Here is a 23,905-nt window from a genome sequence, read left to right as displayed (position 1 = left end):
CTGAGAGCAATGTAGGATACCATGATGGTGAAGTGATGTATGAACAAAATCTAATAGATAAACGAAAATTTGTAATTTAAATGTTGCCTTTGGTTACACAACCAAAGGCAACATTTAAATTACAAATTTTCGTTTATCTATTAGATTTTCCAAACATTTTTCGCATATAAATCAGTAAATATAATATAAATATAACCGAGATGACATAATATCTTTGATAATTTCCAGAGTAAACCTTTCTCTTTTTAAAAAGAAAAAAACCCAAAGTGATGCTGTAAAAACACAACAAATACAAATCTTTCTTGCAAAGAGTTCATACATTTGATCCACTGCTCTTTCTGCTTCTCATAAAATCTATTCTCTCTATCGCTCTAAATAGTTTCTCACATCTGAGGCTATTCTTTATCTCTACAAATTTATTATCAGACTATGTATGGCGTATTAAGCAAATTTGTATTCATTGTTCGGGGCATCTATTGGAGAGGATATCAAGATAAAGACGGAAATAAGGTGGTAATTTTGAAATTTTATATATCTTTCCTCCATCTATAGATTAAATAGTAAGGTAGATTAGACTTAAAAGCTTTGGCTAACTAACATAGGAAAAGGAAAACTCCAAAATAACACCAATCTTTCTCTGCTTTCTCGATACGGTATCATTTTTAGTTGCTTTAAACTTCTCCTTGTCACAGTACTGAAACTTTTAATTTTAAATTTAGAAGTATACATGATGATGATGATGATGATGATGATGATGCAACCTTTGTTTTACTATCGACTTTGTGAAGTATTTTTGTCATATTTGGCTGATGAATCTGTCTCACTTGAGGGTTATTGATAAAGTGCAGACATGATTTTACTCGTCTCAATCTTTTCTACAAATGCTATAATGACAGGTGTTCCTCAGAATTGTCTGATCTGTCCCATGCTGCCTTTGTTCCAGATGGTTTGATTCATGAATTCATTTTTTTGATACTTCATACAGCTTCTTATTCTAGCTTTTTTTTTTTTCAAGAACTGTAGACTTGTGGACCTCTCTTCCTGCTGGCTGTTCTCCTACCTATAGCTTTGGTCTTTTCAAGACCCTGTTGACTGAGGTTTTCTCAAGACCAAGGTCAATAGGGATCTCCTGTCTTTAAGATAATCATCTTTCGTTATATTTATCTCCTTACATCAAGTGATTTCATGCTTTGTCTAGAGCGATTTCCATAAATAAATATTAATGACTCATCCATGGACATGTGTGTTTCGCCTTTTAAAGACTTAGTTTTATTCAAACAGCGGGCTAATACAACTAAATATTCTCATTGCACGCACGCACACACACACACACACACACACACACACACACACACACACACACACACACACACACACACACACACACACACACACACACACACACACACGCACGTATAAAGACCAACCAATAATTATTTTGAAAGTTTCAATTAAATCGCCTCTTTCATACTATTTTCTGCTTCTTGTAAAATCGATCTCTTCAATCGCTCTAAATATATTCTCACACCTGACGTTATTCTCTATCTCTACATATCTTGTACCAGATCATATTTGGAGCATTGTTGTCATATTTCGGCTGATGAACATTTGTATTCATTGGTCCGCTATCTTGCATTACTATCAGCCCTCTTTAACTCTCATAATCAGTTTCATACATCGTCCATTGATCTTTTCTGGCTTGTAATAACAAGTATAGCATGAAGTGTAGATTAGACATCAAGATACGATTCAAACGAATGCTAAAACGCAAATGGTTCCAATTGCTTACCTCCTTTCTTTCTCAGGTTCATTTCGATACACTCTCATCATCATTTCCTAAAGCTACCAAGCTTGAACATGAAGGTATTAACTTAAAGTATTTTCAACAAAAAGTCTTTCCAAGTTTCAAAAAGTAACACATACCTGTGAAAGGAATAAGCCGGTGCCAACTTAAAAATTCCTAAATCAAGAAAATAAATTTTTTGACAAATTTCACTAACCATACCTGGAAGACATCAAAACGTACCACTTCAGCCTTCCTCTCCTAGTGAAGAGGGGGGAGTAAGTCGCAAAGAAAAGGACTCAATGACATACCATTTTTCATCAACTCGCGCACATCTATATACACACTAACAAGAACAAGGTAAACGAGCACACATATACAACGCCCCTCCCCTTCTCTGCACCGTTTTTCTCACAGACTTGATGTTGCTAGTCTACGTCTTTTTTATAAATACTATTTTGGCATGTGTTCTTCAGAATTGTCTGGTCTATTCCCTGCTTCCTTTGTTCCAGCTTGTTTGAATCGTATGTCTAGTGGCTTTCATCAATACACTGTTTTGATACCTAATTGTAATACAGCTTCTTATTCCAGTAGCTTCTTTCAAATAAACTCCAAGCTTGTGGAACTCTCTTCCTGCTCATTGTTTTCCTCCTGCTTATAGTCTTGGTCTTTTCGAGACTAAGGTAAATATGTAATACCCTGGGGCAGGGCCGGTCACATGGGGAAGAAGATGTGCTCCAACCCTAAGTGCCAGTGGCTACACATTTACTTTGTCTAATGATGGGCCCTTCAAAAGACAATCAGACACTCACTGGTCACTGGAAATTACTGCTCTGATGCTCAGAGTGCACCAAATGCGCATGAATTTGAGTCCATGTGGCAATACCTTTAACATGTTAATTTTTGTGTTCAGACGTTGTGATTGAGTTCTTCCTTTGCAAGTGCAAATGGCTGATATGTTGTTTTCTTAGCTGCAATATGGGTATCAGGGTAGCTCTGGAACAACTGACTTACTCTCGAAATCAATAGTTAATTAATATTAATAATTATTGAAAACTCGAAGATCATTTTCTTATAAACAAAAATATTTTGCGCAAAACAATTCCATATATAGTTTGTGCAAGAAAAGTTAAATGATTTAAATGCATTTAAGTAAAAAAAAAATATATATTCTGGATGCAGGATTTTCAACTGAAAACAAAATTCAAATACCTTTCTCGCACTTGGGAATTTCAAAATTAACTTTCGGATTCTTTGAATTTACAAATTGGGGATCTGTATCTTGGGTTGATTGGAAGAGGAAAAGGTGCTACAGGGCAGAAGCCTGCACCCTGGCTTGCCCGAAGGAAAAAACTCTCTCTCCAGCCGGACTTTGGTTTTTATGAACACGGCTAATTCTCCCTTCGTCACTTAAAAATTACCTTTTTTCTTCTATTCTCCTTTTCCTCTTTTTCTCTTTTCTATTTTTTTCTTTCTATCGAAATCCTTTTCTCTCTCTTTCTTTTTCTGAAATATCAATTTGTTTTCTTTCTTTTTCTTTCCAAAGAAAATCAGTTATCAGTAAGGCTGTGACAACAGAATATTCTTTTTATTCTTTTTAACTCTCGAGTATGTATCCGACACAGTTAGATACATTTAATCAACCGAGAACCACATCTGTCTATATAAAAACATATAAGATATTAACGGATATATGCTCCAGAGTTAAAAAGATGAAAAGAACATGTTGTCGCAGCCCTAGTTATCAGCTAACTCACTTCCTACAGCCACCTTTTCTTGCGTCATTCAAGTTATATCCAAACTTTCTGGAGAGTCTGACGCTGACATGCGTTTGTCAATCTTTTGCTAGCAAAATAACAAAACTTTTTTTTAGATTTTTTTTCAATATAAACTTTTTTTAGATTCTTTTTCAATGTAAAGATGATCGGTTTGGCAGACATACTGGCTAGGTTTTTGTCGCTCACAAATATCATTGGAGGTTACTTTTTCTGTTATCTCCAGCAAGGGACATGGTTTATCATTTTTTGGTAATCTGGGATGTTTGACCAAGTGTCAAACACCCACGATCGCACTTGACGCACAGTGGTTGCCCAGCAAGGCAACCTGACGTTGCTCAGAGCTAGTTTACAAATAGGCTTCTGCTGTCTTTCTGTTATTGTTAGCTCCTTACAGAAAGTTGATTCATGCGTTTTTTTGTAGCGATTTCCATTAAAAATAAACCCTAATGGGCCTTACTGGTTAGGGTTATTTTTATGATTAAGTCACTCAACTCTCAGACAATGATCAAATAACCAAACGACTTTCTTCATAATTTTTCTCTGGATGGTGCATCGCTACCATTGAGACTATGTAAGTAACTTTCCATTTTCGCCCATTCACATACGTTATTTCGTCTCTTTAGCAATAATATGAGATAAATGTTTTTTATGCAAGACGTTGCTGGTGTCACGTGATTTGGTAATTTCGTTCACCATGAAATCTTAAATAAAAAAAAACGAGACACTGTCATTTCTTGGTATGACCAAACTTTTCAGACACTGCTTCATCCTACTCTGCTTCTAGCATGCTTTTTAAAACTTAGGCCTTGCTTGTTAGGGTTATTTTATGATTGAGTCAACTAACTCTCAGACAATGGTCAAGGAGTTGTACATTGCCATTTTGAACACTATGTAAGTAACTTTCCATTTCCATTTATTCACACACACTTAATTGATCATTATAATTCATAACAACATAACATAGCAGACACCTACCCAAACTAAACCAATTCGCCTCCTCCTTTGAGGATCGCATTCCTGGGCTTAGAAGTAAGCTACATGATGTAGAATCTTTTTTTCTAATAAACTCTCCGGATATCCTAATACTAAGCGAAACTAACCTACATTTCTCAATCCGCTCTAACCGTTTCAAAATGAATCGATAACTCGACTCAGAATGGATATCAACCATTTCTCTGACAGTATATACATTTTTTACAAGGAACTCACCATTTATCAAGGCCAGAAGGTTACTCGAGGATAAAGGTTTAATGATTGTAAGGTGGTCAGTGAGGCTGCAATACTCTTCTCAGATACTAATACCCAGGTACACACATTTGGTGATTTTAATGTCCACTACTGTAGTTGGTTTGGCTTCTTGAGTTACACGGATGCAGCGGGTTGCAGGACACATACTTTCTATATAGCTCATTTCTTTGCACAGACAGTCACGTTCCCGACCTGTCTTCCAGATTATGAAAATCAGTAAGCCTCACTTTTAGATCTATTTCTAACTACAGAACAAATGTGTAACAGATGTCCAAAGTCTACTCAGGAACGCTGAATATTTTGTGATATTGGTAGACATAATCTTTAGTTCTTGACCTCAAGCTGGGGTGAAAAAGAGTAAAAAAACTAAACAAAATAAAACAAAAAAACAACATCGATAATAATAATAATAATAATAATAATAATAATAATAATAATAATAATAATAATAAAAATCAATTGTAACATTTTCAAACATTTTTATTATATCATAATTGCCATGAACAGTAACTAGAGAAAGGTTCAACAAAATTGCTTACAGGTGAAAAGCTGTTGTTTGAAACCATTAAAAAAGGCGAAAACAAAATGTTAGATCTTTAGTCTCTGCAAATGGCGTATGATAAAATGAGAATTATTACAAAACAGAAACAAAATTCACACCTATACACACACACACATAGATTCTTTTTTTTTTGTTTTCTATTTATCTAAGTATCCACAGTAAAGAGTATTTATTCCTTTAAATTTTTTGTTTTATTTTTGATTTTTAAATTTTTTTATTATTTTTTATTTATTTTTTTTGAAATAATTAGAAAATCCAAGTTCTAGAAATATGCTGCGTTTAAAGAATTTATTTAGTGGCCGTGAAAAAAGCAGTGTCAGAATTTGTGCATTTATTTTTTTAATATGTTTTTTTAAATTAATTTACTTATATCTAGAATGAACAGCAAAGAAACGTACTGAGAAATAATTAGAGATAGATAGATAGATAGATAGATAGATAGACAGACAGAGAGATAAAAAGAGGGATAAATAAGGAGATAGATAGAGAAGACTATAGAAAGGAGGATAGATAGACAGATAAGAATATAGATGAGGAAATCGATAGATAGATAGATAGATAGATTGCTTGCTAAAAGTGTGGGAGATTGTTGTTGGAAGTGGATTGTGTCTTATGCCTAAACAGGCCAAATCCCTTATGAACAAGCACACACGCAATTATTACAAATACGTACATTTAAAGTTCTTTTTCTTTTTCTTTAAAAAAGATTTTTTTTAAAAAGACCAGTGAAATATGAATAAATGAAGATAATAACAAGTGTTTATCTACAGAGGGCATTAAAAAAAGTTTTTTTTTTTTATCATTTTATTTTATTTTTTCTCCAAAAAGATTTTTGTAAAAATGTTTTTTGACTATAGACACGAGGAAATAGTTATCTAGTTCTACCTTAATAATAAGTTTAATCTTATTTTCTAGCATGCTAAATAAACTAACATTAATTGATGTTTATTCATTAGTTGCATAGTAAATACGTTAAGGTACGATGTTATATGTTTGTTCATATTTGTATGTATACAATATTTATTATTGTTTCTTATGACAAATATTTGATGGAATAAAAATTCTGTGCAAAAAAACAACACACACACACACACACACACACACACACACACACACACACACACACACACACACACACACACACACACACACACACAAAACACTCAAATGCTAAAAAATGAAATTGATAATAATAATAGTTTTTTTTACATTAATAAAAATCATATCCCTATGTTTTAAATGGACAAATTTAAAGGCAATTTAGATAATGACGTTTACTCTCTTTTAAATTCTACTTTTGTCTGGTTTGCAAGAAAATAATTATTTAAAAAGATCAAATTCTTTATTTGTCTGCCTTTTCATTTAGGTGTTCATGAAAAAGCTCGAGGAGAAGTAATAATTACAGATTGAAACATTGTCATGCCAGTGTAGCGAAGCTTATTTGTGTCTGTATGAATAAATATTAATAGAAATAATAAAAATAACTCTTTAAAAAGATCAAATTATTTGTTTTAATGCATAACACAGTAGAGAAAGAATTGCAGCTGTAGAAACTTTACTCAGCAATTTCTGTAATTAACGTTACACTAAGTCACTATGACAGACATGCGCGTGCACATACACACACAATATATATATATATATATATATATATATATATATATATATATATATATATATATATATATATATATATATATATATATATATAGGTCAATAACATCTCTTGACTTGATATATATATATATACAACCTGCTTCTGAAAACGATAACATTGTATAGGTGAAAATTGCACGTCTATAGTGAGAAGAGCCCTTTTCCTGAGATGCAACTTGCCATTGTTTCCAGCTCACAAGTTATACATATAACTTTTAACGTACACACACACGCACGCACGCGCGCGCACGCACACCTATATATACTTCACACACACACACACACACCTATATATACTTTACACACACACACATATATATATATATATATATATATATATATATATATATATATACATATATAAGATCTTTCTAAATACTAAGCAGCTTCTTTGAAAACATACCAGTATACCACACACACACGCGCGCGCGTGCGCGTGGAATATGTATGCGTATAAATTTCTTTACATTTTAAAAAATTTATGCATTAGTTACTTTTTTATTACTTTTATGCATTAATTATCGTGTTTTATTACTTTTTATTTCATTTTAAAATGAACATTATTTCATATCCAAACATTATTGTCCAATCTCTTACCTAATAATTCAACTTTTAACTTCATAAAATATTTATTTTGAAGATGTTGTTTTTTTGTGTTCCTTTTCTTTTCACTTTCTCTCTCTCTCTCTCTCACACACACACGCTCTCTCTCGTTCTCACGCACACATATATAACCATGATAATATCTAAATAATATAAAAGTATGTATATATTTATTTAACCATGATAATATCTAATCATAAAAAGTATTTATAGAAGTTCATAACTCATTTCATAAGAAACCACATGCAAAAAATTTCATTAAAGTCTAAATTAATTTCAATCATAAGAATGCAAAAAATCAAAAAGTAAAATAAAAGTTCAAATTTTTGTAAAATATTTTTTTTTCATTTTTTTTTCATTTTTTTTTATATATATTTTTTTAAATATTTTTTTTTTATATGTATATGTGTTTCCTACCAACATTTTCTCCCTGATCGAAATTTTAAATAACAAAGTCAGGCAAACAATGGACTAATTCTTAAAAAAAAAGTTCTGTACTACGGCTCAAGCGATCTGTAAAAAGGAAGTGACTCCGGCGAAAAAACTCAGCATCATCACGGACATTGCTATGTGATTGCTTCCTACAAAAGAGAAAATAAAATAAAATAAATATAATCTCAGATTTGAAATAAATGCAACATTTACTTAGCCATTCTTATGTAATTATGTGTAATGTCACTAAATAGTGTTTATGGGTGAATAAGAAAATAAGTCTGTGCAGACATTAAAAATGTTTCTTATTTAAACATCTATGAGGAGTCATTTCGAGTAAAAAGTTAATTTATTTTACCCATCGAAACTCAAGAAATGCACGATTAAAATGTGTAAAGATTGAATGAGTAAAATATCAAGATGGCTGCCACTAGCAAATTCGTAGAGCAAAGAGTAGCCTTGACCTTGCGATCAAAAACCAAGATCGAGTGAAACGGAACGAATCAACACAATTTCAGTGAATCTGTTTAGTTCGTATCTTTATAAATTTATGTGGAGAGAGTGAGTGGGCAAAAATAAATTCAGTGAAATCCTTTGCTGCATCGCGTGCATTTATTCTACATAAATAATTTTTCATTTTAAATTAAAAAAATATTTCAAAATAAAACTTTAAATTATTTTTCATTCTAAAGTATAAAAAAATTAACTTAAAATAAAAATTGTTTAAAAGTTGTTTAAATTATTTTTCGTGTTTTTTTCTTGCATTCATTCTACATAAGTAAAAATAAAAGTTGCATTAATTATTTTCCTTCTAATTTCTTTTTATTCATGTCAGTTTGCGTCGGTTCGTTTCGTTTCACTCGATTATAGTTTTTGATCGCAAGATCAAGGCTGCTATTTGCTCCATGAACTTGTTAGTGGCAGCCATGTTGATTTTTTACTTATTCAGTGTTTACACATTTTAATCGTGCATTTTTCGAGTTTAGATGAGTAAAATAAATTAACTTTTTACTCGAAATGATTCCTCATGTAATAATGTTTAAATAAGAAATATTTTTAATGCCTACACAGATTTATTTTCTCATATCACCCATAAACACTGTTTTGTGACATTGCCTAATGTCTTTCTTTCTTTATTGCTTCTAATTTAATTTATATATTTTTTCTCTCTAATATTTCATCCCCCTCCTCTCTTCCCCCTCTCCACTTTTCTGGTCATATGTAATAAAATTTTTTTTTTCCTTATTATTTATTTTAACTTAAACCATCTGAAGATATGAGCGGATAATCTTTATCCCGTTTATTGAAACAACTTGTAATGAATTAAGTTAATACACCCAAGGTTGAAATAATAATAAAAAACATATTTAGCTCTACTTAAGTATTGAGCACTTTTTCCTGGTTATTTTTTGTTTCCAAATATACCTCTTAATATGTGTGTGTGTATTATCTATAGATAAAATAGTTATCCATGAACACGTGTTTTGCCATCACTACGACTTATTGGTGTGGCTGACTATGACAGGATTCGAACATACGAACACCGAGTCTGTAGTTGAGGGCATTAACTGTTACCCTACAAAAAGCCTTTCTGAAATTATGTGCTAATTTATCGCTTATCAATTCATGTCGTAATTCTTTTGTTGTTTTTGTAGCGAAAATTGTATTACTGATAGTAATTAGCTCCCATAAGCCTTGAAGAATTACCTCCAATTGGTAGTCAAACTTTCAGTGTTTAAGTTCAATAGATTTTAATTTATAATTCTAGAGCGTTTGTAAATAGACGACAGAAAAAAAGCAGATTCCAACGATTATTTCTTTATTTTCCAATCGAGAGATTAATTTTTGACTGCTGTTTCTCCATTTATTTATACAATTAAGATTTTACAAGCATATCTTGAATCTTCTAGAAAAAATATTTCACCTCCCCAGTAAAATATTTAAAAAAGCAAAATTTTGTAACGTAGGTATTGAAGGACATTTTGGTGATTATCATTTCAGTAGGAGATGTGAATAAACCTTAGACAACCATCTGTAATGCTATCACAAATATAATGACTATCAAAACTATCCCTAGACTATTGCTGAACTAAAATGAGCCATCATGTACGGTTTGGAAAAGAAAAACAAATAAACATGCAAAACAATGGTTTCTAAAGTAATATATATATATATAAACAAATCGAGCGGAGGTATTTCGGACGATATCAAAACATCGTTAAACTCACTACTCGTTCAAGCAGCCGCCAATAGCGTAATGGTTAGAAGCCTTGACTGCCGTATAAACGGTCGGGTTTCAATCCTGGCTTGAGGTAGTTGCCTGTCTAGCCGCACTGATGAGCTGCGAAACAGTACTGTATGTGGATGACTATATATATATATATATATATATATATATATATATATATATATATATATATATAGTCATCCATAGACAGACTGTTTCGCTGTATCACAGCTCTTCATTGCGGCTAGATAATGACTACCTCAAGTTAGAATCAAAACTCGACCTAGACAACAGTGGACGCTTCTAACCGTTATGCTATTTTGATTGCTGGTTAATAAGTTGGTGAAATTACGTATTGATCACTGGAATTAAATACTGAAAATTGATGCACAAAAGATTATATCTTCTTATAACATATTTTATGTGGATACATGAAATAATTTTCTTTTTTTTTTTAATATTTTCTTCAAGAACAGATATAAAAAGAGGCTGAAGGGAATCCAATATTTTTTTTACCATAAACTAGTCCCCTTAAATCGGATTTGAAACCAAGGGTACCAATGTTTTTCTGGCCTTCTCTAAAATATTAAAATAAGTATATATATATATATATATATATATATATATATATATATATATATATATATATATATATATATATATTGTGGAAATATTTTTGAACCACTCCCTAAAAATAAAGCACAAAAAATCTTCAAAAATATATGTATTATAAATGATTAAAATAAGAGAATTTCATGTAATGTAAATTGTTTTGTGCAATATAGAAAAAATACATTAAAAAATATGGCGGACAAAATAAATATAAAAATAATAATAAATACAGAAATGCAAATGAAATATATAAAATGTTTTTAGTAATGAAAAAATAAAAATAAAAAAAGCAAATACAATAAAGTTTTATATAAAACGATATTTCTTTATTAGCTGTTGTTGCACTTTCATTAGGTAAAGTGTTTTCGCATATCTGTAACGATTTTGTAACTGGGTGTCTTCAATTTAAGGCTGCATAAAAGATGGCGAGGAAAAAATTAGTATCAGAGACGGAATAAATTTAATTTGTTCTCTCAATTTTTCGTGTTCAGATATTTATGTTTTTATGTCTTCATATCGTATTTTTATGGACAGGCCATACTCACATAAACTGTGATTTGGGATGTTGTCTCTTAGTGTTGTTGCTCATACAGTTTGGAATATCGTCTCCTGGTGTAGTAATTATCCTTGAAATCAGCTGTTTATTCCTCAACTCACTTGACTTTTGTCTAAAGCATTGGCCAATTGGATCAGCAAAAATTTAGTCAATATTTGATATTCAACTAAGATTATGAATTTGTCATAATTCATGACAAATCAGCGGTAGAAAGCCTTGAGTCTATGCACAGCATACATCTCGTATTCCTTTTAAAGTGAGTTTTTTTCCTTTGCTTAATTCAAATGTAGTACTCATTGAGTTAAAAATCTTTAGAGTAATATTCATAATTCTACTGGTGAACAATTGCTATAGTTACTGTTAACTCTACAATTAATTAAATCCTGTGTGAAAATACACATACCACGTTGCTCTATAATGTTGTTTCTCTCTATTTTTTCATTTTTCTTATCATTTTGTTTAAGCCAGGGATGGGGCATCCTACCAGATGCCAAACATACACCTGCTATTTTAGACACTCCAACCGAGAGATCTTTTTAAGATTCTAACCGTCCCTTTAAGTGCAATTGTTTGAATCTCCTTTGCACTTGGTTTACCTGGTATATTTGTAAGATAGTTTGTAAAATTCTTTTTCATAAGTCCGGTTGCTCATTGTGGGAGTATGTGTGTTTTCATACCCGATTTCATTAATTCTAAGAAGTAACGAACCAATGAACACTGTATATATAGAAGTGCTGTATCCCGTAGTTAACAGTTAGGTGTTCATATTATCTTAATAGCAATACTTAGCCTTCTATACCGCGTGCATCATTCTCTTGTCTTAGATTCGAGTTGTAACTGTAGAGAGTATAGCACAACACAGATTAAGATAAAGATACGATGACTCATTGTGGTGTACTCACAGCAAACCTGCTAGTGTTATAATATTACTTGGAATATGTTTCATTCAAATTTGGTAATGCTTGTAGATGTTTTGTAAATTCAACCAATCAGACGATCTGTAAACATTTTGTAAATTTGACTAATCAAATGATCTGTAGATGCTTTATGAATTGGACCAATCAGACGACATGTAGATTTTTTTGTAGTCGATCTGTAATAAAACTGTGAACGAAAATCTGAAAAAAATAATTTTGATATCTGTTAACTTACCACTTTCATTGTTGAGAATTTCACAAGTTTTTAAACCGTTCCTTTTGTTTTACTCGACAAACACATGCAACTATGTTCTACACAAGAACATCAAGTTGAACACAAAACATAAGAGTCATCTATATTTGACATGCATCACATTTGATTTGGTTACCTACATAGGCACACGTTTGAACACCATGCTGAACATAGTCCAAATAATGTTTAGATTCTTTCAAAATGTTGTCCATTATATGTAATTGCTGTTATTAGCATTACAGTCATGTGTTTGACTGTTTTTCTTCACACACACACACACACACACACACACACACACACACACACACACACACACACACACACACACACACACACACACATATCTGTGTGTGTATAGCATTACTTCTTCATATTTTATATATAAATATATATATATGTATGTATATATGTATACATATATATACATATACATATATATATGCATATATATATACATATACATATATATATATATGCATATATATATATGTATACATATACATATATATATGTATATATATGTATATATATGTATATATATATGTATGTATGTATATATGTATACATGTATATATATATGTATATAAATGTTCATATATATATGTATGCATATATATGTATATATATGTATATATATATGTTCATATATATATGTATGCATGTATATGTATATATATGTATGCATATATGTATACATGTATATATATGTATATATATGTATATATATATATGTTCATATATATATATGTATCCATATATGTATACATATGTATATATATATGTTCATGTATATATATGTATGCATGTATATGTATATATATGTATGCATATATATGTACATATATATGTATACATATATCTATATATATTTATATATACATTTATTTATATCTATATATTTATATATAGATATCTATATATTTTGTTATTTATATCTATATATTTATATATAGATATCTATATATTTATATATTTATATCTATATGTATACATATATATACATATAAATATTTATATCTATATATATTTATGTCTATATATATATATATATATTCATCCACATACAGTACTGTTTCGCTGTATCATAGCTCATCATTGCCGCTACATCAAGCCTTGTTTAAAACTCCACCTTAGATGACAGTCGGCACTTCTAACCGTTATGCTATTCGGCTGCTATGACGTGCATGTGAAATAACGTTCAAAATAAATATTTCATGTCCTGATAATTTTCTGAGTTGGCCACCTTACTTTAAAAGATGTTGCCTATAATTTTTTAGAGTAGATTCCTCATGAAAGGGAGCGAATGAACATTTAAAAATAAAAAAGTCTAGAAAATAACATATTTGTTTAACATGTAATTGGAATTTGAAAAAAAAATGGCGGAGTTCTTTGATTTAGCAAATGAAATATGATTGATGTAATCACGTGGAGTTATCAAAACGTATTAGGATACAAAAACTTATCCCAAAATTTAATGGATTTTAAAGATGTGCATTTGTTTTTTAAGAAGCACATGTTATATTATTACTTTTGTGATAGCCTCTATTTGATATAAAAATTGATGTTTTTCTTCTATCATTATTTTTTAGTGATTATAAGTGTTTCTGTAAATTTTACTTACAAAAAGGTGGGTTATCAATTGTTTGTCTCTCACATGGACTGCTGGCTGGTTTGTGCAAGTTGTATTTTTCTGAATCGTTTTTTATTGTTTTTTTTTTCCGAATTAAAGAAAACATCGCCTGAACCACGGTATGCATAGTCTATACTATTTATCTATTACACACAAATAATAAGCTGTGTGATTACGGTTTTCCTGACTTTAACGAAATCATCGCATTGACTCAATCGTTATCTTTTTACGAGTTCAATGAAAACATCACATGCACCATGGTATACATTGTCCAAACTATCTATCTTGTTTGTGTTTTGATACGCACAAATAACAAATTTTATGGTTCCAAATCGTTTCTTCATTGTTTTCTTTTCTAATTAAAAGAAATCATCGCAATGGATCATGGTATACATTTTCCATACTATCTATCTTGTTTGTGTTTTAATACGCACAAATAGAAAGCTATATGTTTCTGAATCGATTTATTAATTCTTATTTCTTCTGAATTCAACGAAATCATCACAATGAAACATGGCATAAATTTTCCATACTATCTGTTTTTTTTTGTAATACGCACAAATAATAAACTGTCTAATTCTGAATCGTTTTTTTTTTGTATTTTCATGAATTCAAGGAAAATAACGCATGAACCATACCATCATGCATCTACATTCCATCAATGGGACTGATGTATAGTCACTATATTTGCTTTTCTATTTAATATATTTTGTTTCAACTAAATACTGACTTGTGTCTTTCTTCCAAAATCTTACCCGCTCACACCAAGTATCCAAAAGAATTTCCCCCTTATTACTCTGTAAAAAAATAATTTGGATAAAATCATTCTTGTTAAAAATCTGACATTTAAGATCGATTTATGTTAAATTTAAACAGTAAAACCCACTTTCAACCTAAAAATTAAAAAAAAAAAAAAAAAAAAAAAAAAACAATAGGAAAAAAATCCGACGGTTTTAAGGTAAAATTAGTTCTAATTAGAAAAAAAAAAACCCATCAATTCTTATATTAAATGGAGACTAATAAACGAAATATTCAAACTTGGTTGTTGAAAACGTAATCAACTCCATTGTTTTTCAGCACAAACAAAAAAGTTGGTTTCTATTATAAATCTGTTTGCTTGTAAAGGAATTTGTTGGCTGCTTTTTGTTTGCTGTTGGTGAAAAAGAAAGACTCTTCTGCCACTTTCTTGTTATATAAAATATTTGATATTGGAAAAACGTTATGACCCGCACTGCTTGATGGACTGCTTGTCATGCTTATTTGCTATCACAATTGCCAGTCAATCCTAAGAGATCTCTCTCTCCCCTTTGAGAAAGGGTTAGTTCATTGCTAGTTGCCTTAGGCGCCCCTACCAGATAATTAGGAAGGGATTGCTCAAGCATTTTATTTTTTATGTATAATGGATATTTTTAAAACAATTTTTTTGCAACAAAAATTGCTGGCAAACCTCTATACATCTTTCAAATTTCAATGCAAATCTCAAATCAAATTTATTTGGATAACCTGGATGGATAAATAAACTGAGCCAAAATTCCTCTGCAAAATTCTTCTTTTGAGGACAACGTTTGGTTACATGGTATGTTTAATGCGACCTTTTGTAACAGAGGTTTTATTTTAATTTTTTTGTAACTGTAGAGCCCATTAAAAAATGACATGTAACCAAAACTTGGAATATTATTTATAAAAAACACAGTTCCAAATAACACTGGTAATTTGATTTAACTACTCTGATTCAGTTAAATATAATGACCGGCGTTATTTAGCACCATATTTCTTTTAAATAACATTCAGAGTTTTTGATACAAATATAAAGAGATAATATTTCTTTAAAATATTTATAATATGAAATTGCGCACTTCATTTATCTCGGCCAGTTGTCATGGATTTCTTGCAAAAGGCACCAAGCAGTGCCGACTGAGGAGAGGTGAGGTTGAGTATTCCACAACCTTTGCTTCACAATTGCACACACAGGAACTCTTACAGAGGGCATTCATTGTCTCTCAAGACAGAACGGGAGTCATCCGTGTTAGGGATCATTGTTAACTAACTTGATTCTTTCTTTGAACACTTTTCCATTGCCATTATCCAAAGGAACCCTTTAAGCCTGATCTTGGCCTGCTAAGCCAGCATGATAATTCAATCAAACTTCCTAGTGTTTCATCACAAGTACGTACATCTTGAAGATTTTTCTTTATTGTTTTTTCTTTGATGAAGAGTTTTGAATTAGCACCAAATATATAAACTGACATTTTATATTATTTCCAATAAATGGCTGCCTTTTGTCTTGAATGCAATTGGTGAAGCAATTAACAATTTACGTTCTCGTCAATAACGGAATTGGCAAGAAACTCCGGACATGGAACAGAGTAAGCAGAGGACTGCAAGTGATCAAAATATACGGCTCTTCTCGGCAGATTTATATTCCAGGCAATCGTTGTGGAGATGAATGATTATTATTTGAGACTTCTTCAACTGCTTTATTCACAATGCACTGGAGAACAGCATGAATTGACTTGGCTCTATGCACATCTCGCCAATCGTTAATATTCAAAGAATGTATTTCTATGCCTACTATTTCAGTAGGGCATCCAAATAAATTTCATCATATTCTAAATATAGTTACTAGTCTTAATTTGTCAGTTGAAGACGATATATATATATTTTAGTACAGCAATAGGTAGGTGATCGTGGTCGAGTGCTTAATGGTATGGACTGACATTCTAGGTATTCCAAGTTCTAATCTAGTTTGTTCCACAAAATCCCTTTCACTTAGGATATTAGCAACCTTTACATGGCCCATCCCTTGTAAGTATTTGATATTTTTTTTTAGAAAGAATTCTATTCTACTAAAATAATATTGGGAAAAACCAATGCCAACACTAGAATCTTCGGATTCATATGATGATGATGATGATGATGATGAGAACAACAACAGAGTAAATGTTTTCATGAACGTTTAAACTTAAATATAATTTTCCTATTTTATCAAATATTGAATTATGGATTGATTCAACAAATACTTGATTTTATTAATCAGTAAAGCTATAATGATAATTAACGTAGGTTTTCTCCACAAATTTGTAATTCGACTTGGCTCTACATCCTTCCATCGAAATTATCTGAAGGAAGGCTTTGAGCCTTCCAAGCTAACAGAACATCGGGTGAAATTTTCTGATGTCCTGAGTATATTATGTTTAATTCTGGCCGTTGAAAACGATTATTTAGAATGGTACGGCAACAAAGGAAATGTTGACATGAACTTTTAAACTTAATTAACTTATAATCATATTTTGTTAAGTGTTGAATTATGTATTTATTGAATTGTTTTTCTGTTACATGGAGTTTGCTATGTTTCTGTATTGCATGTAAACTAACATAATAAATAACAATGAATTGATCAGGCAGTTTTATTTTAAAAAAGAAGATCAAATTTTATGGCTGAACCACATCAACAATCTCTCGGCACCATTTTGGCATAGTTTGAAGAACAGGGGAGATAATTGTAAATAATTAAAACTTGCAAGATTTTAGAAAGCCATTCTTAACATGGGAATGAAAGGCATGGGAAAAACTCAAATTTATTACTGGGTAACTCACCCTTAAAACACTCATCAAAAATAGTTTATAATCAGCCTTGCCTACGAATTCCCATTAATCACTTAAAAATGATTTTCGTTAATAAAATAAAAACTTCTTGATCAATTTTCGTGATTTTTGGAATATGATATTTTCATTTCGTCACGGGTATGTACATCATATAGATTTGTCTTTTTTTGTTTTTCTTTGTGGGAGTTATAGACTAACATCTAATATATAAAATTACATGTTATATTATTTTCAATATATGGCCTCCTTTTGTCATAAAAGTGTAAAGTGAGGCAATAGTTGTGTAATCTCCAGCATCACTTCTCTTGATCCCATATTACTTGGTAAGTTTAATATCAAAGAGAAACCCAGGACAGCAGAAGAAACACTTGGATAAGCTAAATGTGATTGCTATTACCTCAGAGTTTTCCTTCTCCTATACTTATTGCTTTATGCAAAGGGCTTGACAGATAGGTTCATACCTTCTAAAATTGACTTTACAACTTTGACAACAGTCTAACACAGCATAACAAGTCCACAATAGCTGTGAAAATAGCTGCTATACCACTTCGATGTGCAGTGATACGAATCACATATTCTAAGTTTTAAACAGGTACATTTTTTTGGCAGTTAAAAAATACATTGATTTTAACTTCTTTTGAAGCACCTTTTCTTGAATAATATAATATTTAATTGCATGCAAGACATTTTTGTTTTACTGCTGACTTGAGAGTATGACCTATATACAACAGGATGATATCTCCAACTAAGGAAACATGCACTTTTAAGCATGGGGAAGGATGGATGATAAATTGTCAACCAAAAATACCACCTTTCTCTAATGAGCACATATTATACCAGACATGGATGAATGGTAAGCTACTTTCGAAAAAAAAAATGTAACGGTCAAAAGACGAAAGCTGAAAAGACTATGGCATATCAACCATTTAATGCTGAAACACAATATGGCACAATGAGTAATTCAAAGTCAATCTCTTAAGAGATTAATGTAATTTTATTGAAGCATTGTTCAGTGTGTATATAAATGAAATTTAAATTTATAGAAGGTAATCCAATGCAGAGGTGTAACGGATAGACACAAATTGAAGTAAATTAAGATATGATAGTGGAATAAACTATGCAGATTCAACTCTATTAATACAATATATATATACGTTTTATTTTTTATTACCGTATCTTTCTGTTAAGTTACATTATTGTTTCAGCTACCCGGCCGTTTTTTTGGCCGTCTGTAGCTTCCTCAGACTTTTACAGAAGCTACAGACGGCCAAAAAAAAAAACCGGCCGGGTAGCTGAAACAATAATGTAACTTAACAGAAAGATACAGTAATAAAAAATAAAACGCATATTTGCTCTACAACAGTATTGAGCACTTTCTTCAGTTTTTATTAATTACCATTTATACTAAATATATATATATATATATATATATATATATATATATATATATATATATATATATATATATGTGTGTGTGTGTGTGTGTGTGTGTGCCATTAATTATCATTCCACAGCTAAAAGATGTATATAATTCACATTCATAGTTTTTATTTTATTAATTTTTTTATGAAGTACGTCTTGCACATGTTTTGTCGAATAGTGGAAGACAACTAAACAACTCTTCAGAGACATGTATGTTCCTCAAAAATATGTTGAAATATGTGTGTGTGTGTGTGTGTGTGTGTGTGTGTGTGTGTGTGTGGAATATATATATGTGGAATACATAGGATGTATATATATGGAATACACACACACACACACACACACACACACACACACACACACACACACACACACACACACATATATATATATATATATATATATATACATATATATATTGTACTTACTTGTGACAGCATGTTCAAATGGAAGATCTGGGTTGTCAGGCAGTCATTTGACTTCCAAACGTGCACACTGGAGATATTGTAGTTATATATTATATTAATACAAGTGAATTGCTTATTCCATCTTAATTTACTTAAGTTTGTGTCCATCCATTTCATTTCTCCATTCTATTGCATTCTATAAATTTAATTTTTCTTTATATGAGCATCTTAAAATGTAAGCATGAAAATATTATTCTCTGAACAATTTAGTTTGAAAAGCCATGTGATGCTTGTTTGCAATTACAACTTTTGAAAGCAACACATTTCAGGTGAAAATATTGTTACATACCATGTTGAAATTAGTATGAATTCAAAAAATTACCAAAGATAATCAAGTAGAAAAATAATTACAAGTAAATATAGATTTTATTGAATATTGGGTTTTATCATATGTTTTAATGTGGAAGAATTGGGCGACCAGTTCAGTATGGCAAACTAACTTATCTCTCTTGACTAAAATTGAATTTAATCAAGGGCACATCATTGTTAAACAAAACATAATTGTAGATGATTTTTTTTAATACGTCTAGTGCAACTTCTGGATCATTTTTTGTCATTTTTGGAATCTATACTAATTTCACCATGACATGTAATTACGTAATAATATTTTCACCTGAAATGCGTTAGTTTAAAAGATCACCATTGTAAATAAACACCAGTCATATTTAGTAGCAAGTGTCAGTTAAAAAAAAACTCTCGGCTTATGTTTTGAATCTCGCAATTGATGACTTATCGTCTAGGATTTGACCCCAGGCCACAATCCTATCACAAAATCTTTTGTAAAACGATTCGTTGTAAACGATTGCTTGAACACAAGTTGCTATTTTTATCCATAGCCGAGATGAAATTTAATGCTTATAACTTTCCAAATGACATAAGGGCACAATTAAATATAATAAATCCAATAGGGCAATGGAACTGATCCCAGATTCCATAGTCCCCATTGCATCCATTGAGCTGATCATGCACCCCTCTCAACTGAAATAATACTTTTCTTTTATACAAGAGTTTGAAAGGTTTCTTTTTAAAGGATTTCATTATCCATTTAAAGAATACTTCAATGTGGGGGGATATATGATTTAAGCGTTATTCAGATTAGTAGGTTTATACTCCACTCCAAAAAAATTAGATTTGTATGAAAAATGTAGAAGATTAGTGGATTAGTTGAAGCTTGATGGGATTATGGAGATGCTTTATTTTGTGTTCAAAATTTTTGAGATGAGGATTGATAATTTGTATTGTTTGGATTATCTTGTTCTCATCTTGGATGTTATTCAAAAAAGCAGTGCATATGCTGGGCAACAATGGCCACTTAAGTAGAATTTAATATATGCGTGTGTGTGTATTGTAATAAAATTAAGTTGAAAAATAAATTGTATATAAATTCTGAATAAAAAAAACTCTACCAGGTTAACAGGAGAAAACAGGTTTTTATTGCTCCTATCTATTGGTCTATAAAGAGCATATTTATCCTGCACTCCTACTTGATGTAACCTCCCTGTTGAATTAACGATTAAATTTATATATATTATAGTATACATTTTTATATTGTCGGTTTTTAATTGTTTTCTCTTTGGTAAATAATAATCAGTTCTAAGTGACAATCTTCTGGAAGATAAAGATTAAAATCGATACTAAGAATACAATTAAAAATTACTTAAAACTTCTAAGAATATACAATTAAGAATTACTTAAAATTTCTAACTTTGGTCCACGGTGGACCGAAAATAATAGATGAAATAAAACTTTTTCTTTGAAATTCCATATAGATTTCCGAATTCGAAATAAATGTTATCATGTTTGACTATTTAAAGAAGATTGCGGTAACACTTGTTATGAGAATAGAATCCAAGATGAGAAGAGTAGTTCGAATTATCCAAAAAATGCAAATGTTTTATTTTCCTTGCTACACAATGAAAAAGAAAGCAATGAAGAATTTCCTAAAGGCCGAGGACGGATTATCAGTTAGTATTTCACAGCAAAATCTTGTTACTTGGCAACCACAGTGGACCAGATTCATGCACAGAACGATGACAACGACAATGGGATACGTTACCAATGATAGTTGCACTGGATTCTACAAGATGAAAAAGGGAGAACAAGAGAATAGCATTAGTATCAGACAATATATATATATATGTTTATATATATATATATATATATATATATATATGTTTATATATATATATATATATGTTTATATATATATATATATATATATGTTTATATATATATATGTGTTTATATATATATATATATATATATATATATATATATATGTTTATATATATATATACAGACACAATCTGCTGAGACGGACCATAGATGGTGAGTTTCCAAAAATCCTATTGCGGTAACCCAGGTAGATGACATGATTACTGGCTCTGCTGTTCAAGTTTCGAATCTGAACCAGTCCCTTTCATATGCTGAAAATCTGAATCAGTTGTTTCAAAGGCTGAAAATCTAAAGTTCAAATGTATTTTAGAAGATACATGCAAAGATAAAATTAAGACAAGTGGTGGAATGAAGTTGAGGTAAAGAAAAAAAACTGTGGTCAATGAGCATCTGCTGAATTTAGGCATCATCTTTTACCAACATCTTTTTCTCATTCATACAATTAACCATGCGTTCAGCTTGTTGCATTGGTCAAAGCACCCAGGACGTCTCGGTTTGTTGTAGTGCTTTGAGATTTGCGTCTCAATTTCTTATTTCTGTAATTTGCAACAATGATGATATTTTTCAATATCCATTTTTTTAATTGTGGAGGACATTTTAAGGTTAAAAGCCAACAGAAACTCTTGTAATTGTAATGAAGTGTCTTAACTTCTCTCCTTTTTCCTCTGAAGACTTACTAATCACAGAACTAAACATGGTGAACTCTCTATTATCTGATGGTCTTGTTTTGAAGATTAGTTATGTCTTACTATCCATTACTCTACTGAAATAAACCTTTTTTCCCCGCATTCTCCTTTTGTATTGGTTCCATTTGAGTAACGCACTACAAAGAGCATCCTATATATTTACAAAGTTACAATTCGCTCATGCATGGAATATTGTTGCCACATCTGAGCTGGAACATCTACCTCAAGTCTCTCCTCTTTGGACAAGGTCCAGAAAAGAGTTTCCAATCTAATAGGTTCCAATCTCTGTTCCATCGCCACAATGTCGCATCCCTATGCCTGTTTTACAAATACTCTAATAGAATATGCTCTAATGAACTTATAACACTTGTGCCCCTTTGATGTAATACTTCCAACTTACTTGACAAGCTGCAAGATTCCTTCACCATTGAGGTTCCTAGATGCCAGAATCCATTCTACTCTGTTAGTTTCTTCCCTCTGTTCTGTTAGATTTTTTAACCCTCCTCCTCCTGTTTCCTGCTTCCATGAATGTATTAACCTGCAGAAGTTTAAATGTAATATGAACAGACATCTCACTACTCAACTCCCCAGTCTCCTGTAAGACACGATCCCAAATGGTAACCTCTTGTGTTCCAAGTGGCAACATGTCTTGTTTGGTTGAAAAAGAATAAAAATTAAAAAAAGCTACCAATATGACTTCTGACAGTGACGTCATCAAATTAAGTGACTTAAGGATCAATGCTAAATGAAGATTGATGGACGACGACCCAAATCTGAATAATCTAGCCTTTCTTTTTTCTGTCGCTAGCAAGATGTACGCAAGATGTACGCAAGATGTCAACAGCCTAAGTAAAAGTCAACTACTTTTATTCATGTTTCTTTAGGACTAACTTTGATTCCAGAGAGAAAAGTCCTCAGTCCGGGAGGACTGCTGTGGGCGAACATTTAAAAAAAGTTTGGTTTTATTCTATGCAGTATTATTTTACTGTTGGGACATGCAGGGTTTCGCACCCCACTCCTTGGATATTGGGATAATAACACATCTAGTTCAATTAATTTTGAACACAGATCTGCTTACATTTTTATTTTTATACTAGCAAGAAGACTCGAAGTTGCTTGGGATAGAATGAGGTTCACTACAAAGTACTTTTCAATTAGCTCATAACACCATATTATTTTCTTTGTTTCATTGCCCCTTTATCCTATCTCGCCTCCAATATAGTTGGAAGAAACTGAAAATGTTGGAAAACTCTCTAAATTAGCGTCTTGCTTAAGGTTTATATTTTATTAAC

At 31.1% G+C, this 23,905-nt stretch overlaps 1 protein-coding gene and 1 long non-coding RNA gene across 3 annotated transcripts in view; one reads left to right on the top strand and one right to left on the bottom strand.

The window, feature by feature from the left end:
* The window catches only part of LOC145293113 (uncharacterized), a 40,043-nt gene that overhangs the window by 5,946 nt on the left and 10,192 nt on the right, over nt 1-23,905 (top strand). The window lies entirely within an intron of this gene.
* The window catches only part of LOC145293112 (uncharacterized), a 166,257-nt gene continuing 150,051 nt past the window's right edge, over nt 7,700-23,905 (bottom strand). Inside the window, exons 4-5 of one of the 2 annotated variants that reach the window (XM_080139493.1) lie at nt 21,809-21,829; nt 7,700-8,211 (exon numbers count right to left, since the gene is read on the bottom strand). In XM_080139493.1, coding sequence (XP_079995619.1) covers nt 8,135-8,211; nt 21,809-21,829 — 98 coding nt within the window. In that variant the 3' untranslated portion in view covers nt 7,700-8,134. The remainder of the gene's footprint in view (nt 8,212-21,808; nt 21,830-23,905) is intronic. The other variant, XM_080139494.1, reaches the window with a different exon arrangement.

Source organism: Euprymna scolopes, chromosome 14, assembly GCF_053919585.1.
Source record: "Euprymna scolopes isolate OS-2025 chromosome 14, ASM5391958v1, whole genome shotgun sequence".
NCBI lineage: Eukaryota > Metazoa > Mollusca > Cephalopoda > Sepiida > Sepiolidae > Euprymna > Euprymna scolopes.
Note: the sequence above shows the minus strand (reverse complement) of the source record. Positions and strands in the feature narration are given on the sequence as shown.